At 32.3% G+C, this 12254-nt stretch overlaps 1 protein-coding gene across 1 annotated transcript; it reads left to right on the forward strand.

Moving 5' to 3' along the window:
• Positions 1-8646: 8646 nt before the first annotated feature.
• Positions 8647-9588, forward strand: Olfr845 (olfactory receptor 845). The gene has a single exon (NM_207145.2). It carries the CDS (start codon positions 8650-8652, stop codon positions 9586-9588), a length of 939 nt encoding a protein of 312 aa, NP_997028.1. The 5' UTR covers positions 8647-8649.
• The last annotated feature ends 2666 nt before the right edge of the window (positions 9589-12254 follow it).

The raw sequence follows: 12254 nt of genomic DNA on the forward strand, positions 1-12254 counted from the left end.
AGGATTTTAGGGGAGAAAACAGGGCATTCTCTAGGGATGGAAGAGCCAATTTGTAGGCTAGTTCCTATGCCTTCTGTAAATTGTAGATACCACTTGATGTGGTATTCGAATCTCCTTATCAGAAGGATTCTGTGATGTTATCAGTCAAATCAAGCTTTTCCAAGTTCAGACTCCCCTGGGGATCTTAGGCAGTAAGCTTTCTCTTATTTATCGAGTAAATTCAAAAAGTGGTCAGTATAAAAATAAACTATGTATTCTGAAGGACAATTGGCATATGGAAAAGACTCAGTGATTCCAGATGGTTATGTTGCTGCCATGGGTATCATCAGATTATTTTGCAAAGTTTATTATGGTGGAGACAATATGATTGCTTAAAAGAGTACTAAAGCACTTCACAAACATCAAAGTTCATGTGTATTTACAAAAACATTAAATTTAGTAAATTTGCTTTTGGGAATTGTTTACACATAAAAGAAAGTAGAAATTATGTTTAGATTATTTCAAAGAATAGTTCATTTTTACATTGATATGTATACATATATATGTATATGTATATATATATATATATATATATATATATATTCATCAAATTTATCTCTTATTTATTTCCTTCATTGATACTGAAATGTTCTCATTCTTTTTCCAAGATCTTGATGTGCAACTTCAATTTATATTACAAATCTTGTTTTTTAAAGAGGTTTTGCTTTACTGTGTTTTTATGTCCTTTAATTCTACATTTATTTTAGTTTACCACCTTATTTCTTCAATGAATTACTGATAAAGCAAAAGTATTATGTTGAATGTTAATTTGTTTATGTACTGTACAGTTTGTTTTTGTTCTTTAGTTTTGTTACATGATATATGATAAAACACAATTATGCACTTTAACTCTTATATTTGTATTGTAGCATAAAACATCTATTATTTAGGAGACAATGTTATGGATTTCTCAAAAAATAAACATTATATATGCTTTTCAGGAAATACTTTATAAATTTCTGTTAAGTCTATTTAATCAACATCAACTCTATATTTGATTTGCTATTTCATTCTAGATTTTCTACGTCTTCATGAATTTTTCACATTAAATTAGGCACTGTTATTATTTTGTACTACACTTAAAGAACTTTTTATGGCTTATAAAATATTAAAACATGTACATACTAAAAGCTTTATACCAATAGATCACATTGAATTTTCTTACTGAGGAATACACACACACACAGACACACATATATGATAATATATTTATGAATTTATTAAACACAGGTTTACAACTGTAATATTGAAATAAAATAAAACTATTAAGGAGGTAAATAACACAAAGCAAATTTTATGTAAATATTTTTTTTAATTTTCTGATTAGGAAAATAATTTGAAAAATATCAAAATGTAGTATGTGTTAGTCTTGTAATGATAAACCATTTAAAATTTTCTCTTTATATTGTGTTATACTCTAAAAAATTGTAATACTAGTATATCAACAGCAGGGGAAATATTTAATATTTTAAATTGACTATATATAAACTTTCACACAGAAATTTAAGAATAAATGTATAAATGATAGGCAAACATGACACAATCATATGCACAGTGGAGTTGTAAAAAATAGAACTGTAAAATTTTTTATTATTGATGAATTTAAGGAGTTTTTAAAAAGGTGTATTTATTTATTTCACTGTTCATTTTCTAGGCATACAGAGATTTATATGGCACATAATGATCAGAATCAATAGAAAAGCACATCAAATATCTTTGCATAAATGTAAAATACAACTTACAACTAAAATGTCTTTTGGGGGTCTTCTATGTTTTATATTTACAGTGAAATGAGTGGATGTACTTGAAATCAAAAGAAATAAACTGTGTTTCTCATCTCATTTGTTGTTTTGTTTTGTTTTGTTTTGTTTGTTTTGTTTTGTTTTGTTTTATTTTAAGACAGTGTTTCTCTGTGTAACATTGCTGGTTGTCCAGCAACTTGCTTTGCAGAGCAAGCTGGCCTCATACTCAAATAGATATTTCTGCCTTTGCTTCCACAGTGGTGGAAATAAATGCATCTGCTACTAGTCCAGGCTCTCTTCTCAGATTAATGATGCTCAGTCATTTAAATTTAGTATCATATACGATATTCACCATTTTGAGGAAGATAGGGTAATTGATTATATGTAGGTTACAATTAAATATATCTCAGAGGTTATGCCTCATGAATATGTCTTGCTCATGCATATTATAGCCAATCCTGCCTGAGATGGAACAAACTTTAAGGTTCTGCCAGGATCTAATCTTCTTGCAAAGACCATACAAACCTGCAAGGAACAGGTTTACTAGAAAATATCCACAAGTAGTTTCTCCCTTTTCTCCAACATCTTAACTCTATAACTTGACCTGTCCTCCTCCACTGTCAAGACTGATAACCTCACAGAACAAAGATATCAAAGATATACAGAATATTATAATTAAATATTTTTTAAACTGGTAGAATTCTATCATATTTTAATAAGGAAAAGGGGACAGTACATCTCTTTTTTTTTTAAATATAGCTGAGCAGTGGTGGTGCATGCTTTTACTCTCAGAACTTTGGAGGGAACGACAGGAGGATTTCTGAGTTTGAGGCATCCTGGTCTACAGAGTAAGATCCAGGACAGCCTGGGCTAAAGAGAGAAACCTTGTATCAAAAAACATATATATATTTAAAACTCTCTGCCTCTTTGTATGAAGTCAGTATCACTGTAATACCCAAACCAGGCAACAGTGGAGAGGTGTAAAAAAGCCACAAGATAATATGCAAGAGGAACGCAGACTCAAAAATATTCAATAAAATTCCTGCAAACAACACACAGACCAACATAAAAAGACTGTCCTCCATTATCATTTGGCTTTATTCATGAAATACATGGTTGATTCAATATATGAAAGTTAATAAATGTAATAAGCCTCATAAATGGGCATAAAACCTATATTGATTATCTCATTATATGCAGAAAATCCTTTGACAAAATCAAATACGCTTTTCTGAAATTCAGAATGTAGAACTCCTGTAAACATTCACAAATATAGCAAGATATATATATATATATATATATGTATATATATATATATATATATATATATATACATAATTAACTTATAACCAATATCACACTGAATGTAGAAAGATTGCAGGAATCTGACTGAAGTCAGTGTTGAGACAAGGATGTCCACTATCCTATCTAGTATAGATTTTGAAATAATATCTGTAGCAATAAGGCAAGGAGAGAAATTTATGGGGATAAAAATAAGAAAAAAAAAGTCATACTATCCCTTTACGTAAATAGTATGACATTATACATTAAAAACACCAAGAAATCCATCAGAAAACATCTAGGAATGATAAACAATTTCAGCAACACTGCAGAAAACTGTATGAATTCACACAAATCAGTAGCTTTTCTAAACACCAACAACAAACCTATAGATCATGAACAATCTCCCATTCATAATAAACTAAAATAAAAACACATTTAGGGATATACCTAAGGAAGATAATAAAGACAGGTCATTGAAACAGAAACTAAACAGAGACACAGTAAAACTACTTGATCCAAATGCATTTAACAGATAAATACAGAACATTTTATCCTAAAACAAATGAATATACCTTTTTCTAAGTACCTCATGAAACCTTCTCCAAAACTGACCATATAATCTGCCACAAATCAAGCCTCAATGGATTTAAGAAAGTTGAAATAATCCCATGCATCCTATCAGATCACCATGGACCAATGCTAAAGTTCAATAACAACAAAAACAATTGAAAAACCACATACCCATGGAAACTGAACAGCTCTCTCCTCAATAATAGACTTGGTCAGGGAAGAAATAAAGAAATTAAAATTTTCCTTTACTTCAATGGAGATGATGAAACAACATACCCAAACTCCTGGGACACAATGAAAACAGTACTAAGAAAAAAAAAAATCATAGCATTAAGGGCCATCTTAAAGAAATTGGAGAAATCGTATACTAGCAACTTAACAGCATACCGGAAAGACTTAGAACATAAAGAAGCAAATCCCTCCACTAGGAATAGGCAACAGGAAATAGTTAATCTCAAGGCAGAAATCAAACAAACAAAAGCAAAGAGAAGGATACAAAGAATCAAGAAAATCAAAAGATGGTTCTTGGAGAAAAGCCAAAATCCATGCTTATGAATTGGTATGATTAACATAATAAAAATGGCCATTCTACCAAAAGCAATCTGTAAATCACTACAATCCCCACAAAAATACCAATGGAATTCTTTTAATGCATGGAAAGTGCAATTATCCAATTTAATATGGAAAAACAAAAAGTCTGGTATAGGGAAAACAATTCTTAATAAAAGAACTTCTGGGGGAATCACCATCCCTGACCTCAAGCTATACAGTACAGCAATACTAAAAAAAACTGAATGGAATTGGGACAGAGACAGACAGGTTGATCAATCAAGTAGTTTTGAAGACCAGAAATAAAATCAAACAATTATGGACACTTGATCTTTGATAAGGAAGCCAAAAATATGAAGTAGAAAAAAAGAAAGCATCTTCAGTTAAATGTTGCCAGTCTAATTGGCAGTTGCTATGTAGAAAAATGAAAATAGATCCATACTTATCACCTTGCCCAAAGCCCAAGACCAAGTGGATTAAAGACCTCTACATCAAACCAGGTACACTGAATTTAGTAGAAGATAAAGTAGGAAGGAATTGGAACTCATTCACATTGGTTGGGGAGGGGAGGTGATTTCTTAAACAGAACTCCAGTGGATCAGGATTTCTTTAAGAAATTAATTCATTTTCCTTTTTAATGACTTCTACCATATATACAAAGGCTTTTAAAGATCTTTTATTTAGGCTTCTGCTATGTTGGCATATTCAGGCTCTGCTGTGGTAGAGTTGCTGGGATCTCCTATAAACATATAGTCTTGGCTATCACTGATTATGTTTTTATGCTGGAATCTAGGCATCTGGGAATTCAGAAGATTGCAATTCTAGGTGCTGATACCTGATATTGTTTTTGTTTTTGTGTTTGGAGGTGTGTGTATTTTGGTTCTTAGTTTCTGTTGTATGTCTGATTATGAGAAGAATGTGTTAGATGGGTATTGTGAGTAGAAAAATTGTCTGGGATCCTGATAAGAGTGGTCACTCAGGGTTCACAATAATATATATTTCTGGATATTGGGACCAAAGACTTTGAAACATTTATGGGATGAGGATAGTAGAGTAGCTTATCAAGAGTGAAAAATGCATGGTGTTCCACCAGAATCTGTCTTGTTAGACCCCTTATAATGGTGGCAGAGAGTTAGCTGGGGCTTCAGAAGATCTGCTGTAGATACAGGAATGACACTAGGGATGACTTGGATGAATGGAGGAAGAAGTGGCAATCTATAATTACCCTTTGTGCTTCCCTGCCCATGGTGGCATGTGGGTTTCCAAGGAGTGGATACTGGTGTTAGGGACAAATAATGCATTGGCAGAAGAAATCTGGAGGAGAAAATCTGTATGATAAACAAGAGACGTGTTCAGGAGGGAATGAAGGCTGCAGTAGATGCTCTGGTGCAGAACAGCAGGTGAGACTGGAGGATTAATTGAAGAACAGAGAATTTAAGATCTGCAACTAACATACCTGCTTCCTTACACAGTATTCTATCACTTCCCAGGGAATGCCTTCTGGAGTAAGAGGTGGGACAAACAATGGGTTGGGGAAAGGAATTTAGAATGTGTAGATCTGTGAGATCTATCTGAAATGAAGTGTCATGGTGGAGTGCCTGCCACAGATGTTCTGTTGCAGAGCTGGGGTTGAGACCAGGAAATTAGATTTGGAAGAATGGAGTGAGAGGTGAAGATCTGTAGTTTGTCCTACCTACTTTCTTGGCAGAAGTGCTACTTTTAAATTTTGAATCATTATAGTTGGTGTTGTTTAGTTATATTGTATATATGTTTTTATATACGATGCTTCTGTAACATGCTAACTTATGTATTTTATGGATTATGATTATTAAATGTTACAGTACAACTATGTGTTATTTTTATGCACAGCAATCACTGGTAAATCACATATTAAGAATAAAATGACCATCTTTTTATGATTACTCATCATACTTTAGAAGTTGTTGAATATAACATAGATGGCCCATCTATTTGCCATAATCTATGTGTATTATTAGACCATATCATCCCTTTTTTATTTGTGTAGTCAGTATATTTTCTATCCATTCATATTAGTAAGACACACATCTAAAGATATATTTTAATTATTTTATTTACATTTTGAAATTATAATTACATCAAGCTTGCATTCTCTCCAAACTTCTAGTATTAAGTATATTATCAAAATAAGCTGTCCCTTAATGATACGACCAAAATTTGCTGAGATATGCAAGATACTTTTCATGACTATATTAAAAAAAAATACCAGAGAATGGAAGAAAACAGTTTCTTCTTATCCTGTTTTTGTGAGCTAATCAGCAAGAGTTTGTTCCTCAGAATGTTATCTCCTTAAGGACTTGTGATCTCCTGTAGCCAGCTGAGAGCCAAATAGAGAGGGCACTATCTAATGAGAACCTTCACAAACCAAAGCCCTGTGGGCCACCAGCACTACATATAATAATAAACTTGTTATCATCACTCAACTATCTTTTCCAGTTAAGTAGGTACAACACTGGCACTAGACTCAGTAATAATTATTACTGAACAGCAAGAAAAAGTGCTCTCTGGAATCCCTGTGTTTACAAAAGAACAGTTTCTCTAATTCTATTTGAAAGTCCAGAAAGAGCTGTGTGCCACTACTTAGCACTAGTTCCCAGGTAACCTAAAAGACTTTGCTTATCTTCTGCTGCCACCATTTATTTGAGTAATTACATTCTGATAATATCATATACTGAAACTATAACCACTTTTGTATTGCAGCCTATTCTTTTGTAGTTTTAAAGAATCTTCTATAATTCTCCATCTTTTTCTACATTATATTCATCAGATCAAAAATTTCAATAGCCTATATGAAGTGCATTGTAATATTTAAGTGTCTGTATTATACTATCTATTTGCAGAACATATATTTTGCAAGTTTTGGTTTGTGTGCTTTGAGGATGATGAGGAAATCATGTCTGATATGGATACAACCACCTTATTTGCTTTTTTTTGAAATTATTCAAAGATTATATAAAATGCACAAGGTAGAGTATCACAATTCAAAATAAGTATATTTAATTTTGCCATTTTGGAATAATTTATTGTCCAGTAAAATATAATATGTTTTATATATGTTTATGCTACCTCATTTATATATGTGTGGGACGGTGATATATTGAATATTAGAGTCTTGGAAGAGTAATAACTATCAACTTCAGTTTTAAGATGCTGCTCAGATATGGGATATATATCATTAAAGACAGGTACAATGCAGATGCATTCTTTTCTTTATTAATACCAAATGCTAGATAGTAATATGTTTTAATTTCTTGACTAATGATGATCAAATATTTTTAATCATGATGTATGTTATGGTTTAACACATATTGATAACAACTTGGGATATCTTAATGTCTATTAAAATATTCTATAAACATAATTTAAAATTATTTTACTCTAGTCTGTTTTGTTACTCTCATTTAATTTGCTTTTCTTTATTCATATGTTTGAATGTATTTATGTGTTTATGTATGTGTGTGAACGTGTGTATGTAGGTATCTGCAATAGTGTACATTTGGTGGTTAGAAATCAACCTTTGGGAGCTGATTTTCCACTTACACCATTTGGATCACAGAGTTCAAACTCTGGATGTCAAACTTTACATGTATCTGCTAAGCCATCACATCAGCCTTAGATTTGGTAATTTGTGTTCCTAACTACTGATTAATTTAACTTAATATCTATGTATTTCATTATATGCATGTGAGGAATTATAGTATTGTTAATTTATATAAATATTTTCAGGATTTTTGTCTTCTATATATACTGGCTTCTAAAGTAGATTTATAGTCCATGATTCTTACATTGAACATGAGATTATAAATTCAAGACTTCTCGATTACAATTTTATTTTCTAAACATTATTCCCTTACTATTATGAACATTCAAGATAGTATATCATTTCTATGTCATTAATAATTAGAAAATTATAATGATAGGTGCCTCACATATTAAGCCCTTCTTTTGAAGATTCTTGAAATAACATATTAAAGATTATATTAAATATATTAAATATATTAAAGATCATATTATGATGCAAAATTGTATATAGTAACTTCATGTTTTACTTACACAAAGAATAATGGGACATAAGTTAATATTAATTATGGAAAGTTTGATATTAATTCTATTCATCTATATGCTGTAAGTCATTTTGTTTGATTTGGGGAGCTAGATTCAGAATTTTGAGAATAATCTTTCATAAACAATGTTTTATATAATTATTATCTAGTGTTTCCATGATAGAAAAGAGAAAGCATTCAAAATATCTAACATAGTAAAGAAGAGAGCAGACAAAAAGCAAAAGGGATGATATGATAGGAAATAGAGGAAGGACAAGATTGAGAATTAATTCTAATTATAATATTTTTCTATAATTAAATATTCTTAGGAAATCTTTTTTATGTCTTAATGTCTGTTTTTCTCCACAAGTCTCCTAATTAACATGGAATCCACCAATCAAACAGATGCAATAGAATTTCTGCTCTTGGGCCTTTCAGATGATCCAGAGTTACAGCCCATTATTTTCGGACTGTTCCTGTTTATGTACCTGGTCACATTTCTGGGGAACCTAATTATAACCCTGACCATCAGTGCTGAGTGCCATCTCCATACCCCCATGTACTTTTTTCTCTCCAATCTATCTGTGGCTGATATCTGTATAAGCTCAACTACAGTCCCAAAGATGCTCTTGAACATCCAAACACCGGATCACAGAATAACTTACTCAGGTTGCCTCACTCAGGCTTGCTTTGTCTTGCTTTTTGCTGGATTAGAAAATTGCTTGCTTGCAGCAATGGCCTATGACCGCTATGTGGCCATTTGCCACCCTCTGAGGTACACAGTCATCATGAACTCATGCTTCTGTAGTATACTTATTGTAGTTTCCTTGGCTATTAGTGCTGTCAATGCACTACTGCTCAGTCTCATGGTGCTGCATCTGAATTTCTGCACAGAGGTTGAAATCCCACACTTCTTCTGTGAACTTGCTCAGATCATAAAGCTTGCCTGCTCAGATACTCTCATAAATAATATTTTGATTTATATCTCAGCTTTCATGTTTGGTGGTATTCCTTTCTTTGGAATATTTCTTTCTTATACTGAAATTGTCTCCTCTGTTTTGAAAATTCCATCAAGGCAAGGAAGGCATAAAGCATTTTCCACGTGTGGCTCTCACCTGTCAGTAGTTTCCTTGTTTTATGGGACAGGCTTAGGAGTGTACATTAGCTCTGCAGTTACTGAATCTCCCAGGAAAACAGCCGTTGCTTCAGTAATGTACTCTATTGTCACTCAGATGCTGAACCCTTTTATCTACAGCCTGAGGAACAGAGACATGAAGGAAGCTTTAAGGAAGCACGTTGGAAGGATAGCTTCCATTGTATAATACATTATCCTCTTTGGATGTAGATTCATTTGATAGAATTATGCCATAGTGGCTGGATTTCAAGGGACTCAGCATAAATATTTCTTTTACTAATCCCAAATGAACATAAAGCCTAATAAGATCCACTTTGTTTTTGTTTTTGTTTTTGTTTTTGTTTTGTTTCTGGCTATGATTTTAGATGTTTTTTTTTTTCACTCAGGCATAAAATTCTTCTATTTTTTAAAAGCAGGTTAACCCACCATGTTAGGGACCTATCCCCTTTGTTATTTACAAAATCTGGGCTACTTTATTAAATCCAGAGAACTCTTCCAGGACAATAATGAAACGGGCACTTAAAAAAATTCCTTCTCAGGTCTATCTGTACTGTGATGGCTTTGAAAAGAAAACAATATTTTGGATTGAATTCAGTTATTTTTCCCCACCCTATCTGGATTTCCATGAGTGGACATATTACTTGCTATGTCCCTTATAGATGCTTAGGAGTTCTTCACGATGAATGTGGGTGAACAAACTCTTACTCACACATCTCTCCTATTTATATTGACAAGCTATATGTGAATATTTATGCAAATCCACTAGCTGATTATGAAATAAAGCTTAGGCTTTGCTTGGATATTATTTCAGTGCTCCTGATCTTTCTTAGCTATGGCCTGATGCACAAGGTATTTCTTTGTTACTCAAGATACAAATTGGTAATTGGTATAATGAACCTTCTATTATATTAATCTAGGATTTATAATTTTGTGTGTAAATAAATAAAATAATTTGCTTATTTATATATTATAAATTAGCATATTTTAAGCATCAAAATTCAACACGTTTATTCCATTTATTGAATCCTTCAAATTTTTTTTCATGTGGGTTTTTTTTGCATTTACCCCATTGTAAACAGAAGCTCAGATGTTTTACTTTTAAATATGCTTTAGTTTCTCAGTGTTATTATAAATAACTAACTCCTAATAGATCTTTTTGTCAAACTCCTACTTCCTTTCATCTAAATCACTTTTAGAGTTTTTCTTACATATGAGATATGTGGTAGCATAGCATATGCAATTTACCAATTCTTGTTTTGTACTAAAAATTGTGGGAATATGCAGGTCTTATTTTAATATAATAATTAACAATAGTAATTTAATTTAACAATAGTAATTTAATTTAACAATAGTAATTTAATTTAACAATAGTAATATTAACAAAACCTATAAATGAGCATAGAATAATGATACCTGTGCATATATATATATATATATATATATATATATATATATTAATGAGTAATGACAATCCTGAATATAAGGAAACTGCATGTAATTTAAAGAAATGTATGACTGAAAATTGTAAATGTGTTAGGTGCACACAACATATTTGATGAGAGACTTTTCTTGGACTGTTACAACACACATATGCAACACACACACACACACACACACACACACAAACATTTACTCATGCCAGATATGTTATCCATGACAGACAAAGTAATTTTTTAATAATCTTGGTGGATCAATAAGTTTGTATTGTGGTCACTAATGGGAGTATAGTTGAAGAGTTACTTATTGGTGCAGGATGACTCAAAAAAGCCTCAACACTAAAAAGTTCATTCCAGCACAGATGAAGACTTTTAAAAGCTACAACCCCAACATTACTGCATGAATATCAGGAAGGTCCACAGTCCTGAGCACATGGTGGTTAGTGTCTACAGACCCAGCAGCTGATTTCTGATTCAATAACATTGGGAAAGATCTTCTGAATCTTGCAAATTTCAGGCTTCCCTGCCATGGAAATCTTGTTTCCTTCTACATTCATAATGGTATCCACATTCAAGATGGATGAGATGTTTTTGTGTAGAGAAAACTACTGTATTAAAATAATAGAATATCATTGACTTTGAAAATCATCTGAGAATAATGAGTATCAATGGAAAAACTTAAGGAAATTAAAGCAAGCCAGACAAAAAGAAGAAGTGCCTGTGCTTTATTATTATAAGCTTCGTAAGAGTGACCTATAAAAAAGTGGATACTCACAGTCATCTATTGGATGGAACACAGGGCCCCCAATGAATGAGCTAGAGAAAGAACCCAAGGAGCTAAAGGGATGTGCAACCCTATAGGAGGAACAATATGAACTAACCAGTACCCCCAGAGTTTGTGTCTCTCGTTGCATATGTAGCAGAGGATTGCCTAGTTGGCCATCAATGGGAGGAGATGCCCTTGGTCTTGGGAAGATTATATGACCCAGTAAGGGGGGAATGCAGGGCCAGGAAGTGGGAGTGGGTGGGTTGGGGAGCGGGGCAGGTGAAGTGTGTAGGGGACTTTCTTTCAGAGAGGAAACTAGGAAAGGGGATAACATTTGAAATGTAAATGAAGAAAATATCTAATAAAAAAAATTAAAAATGAGTGACCTAAATGTAGAATGTAGAAGAGAGATTAATCTGAGTGGGAGAATTCAGTGAGTGTAGTAGCCTGGATTTGATATGTCCACTGACTATATTTATAGAAATGTATAAAATTTCTTTCATATATACAAAACATATGTGTTAATTAAAAAATACAAACAAAGCCTTTCTGCTATCAAATTCTTACTCTTAATATCCAATCTTTTTGTAAAAAGAAACCTGAAAGTTGTATTTTCCATGTCTTAAACTCACTACTTTCTCCCTGGAGTTA

Source organism: Mus musculus, chromosome 9 (genome assembly GCF_000001635.26).
Source record: "Mus musculus strain C57BL/6J chromosome 9, GRCm38.p6 C57BL/6J".
NCBI lineage: Eukaryota > Metazoa > Chordata > Mammalia > Rodentia > Muridae > Mus > Mus musculus.

What these genes read in the sequence shown, in the direction of transcription:
- Olfr845 (NM_207145.2), top strand. Translation starts at nt 8,650, where the DNA reads ATGGAATCCACCAATCAAACAGATGCAATAGAATTTCTGCTCTTGGGC.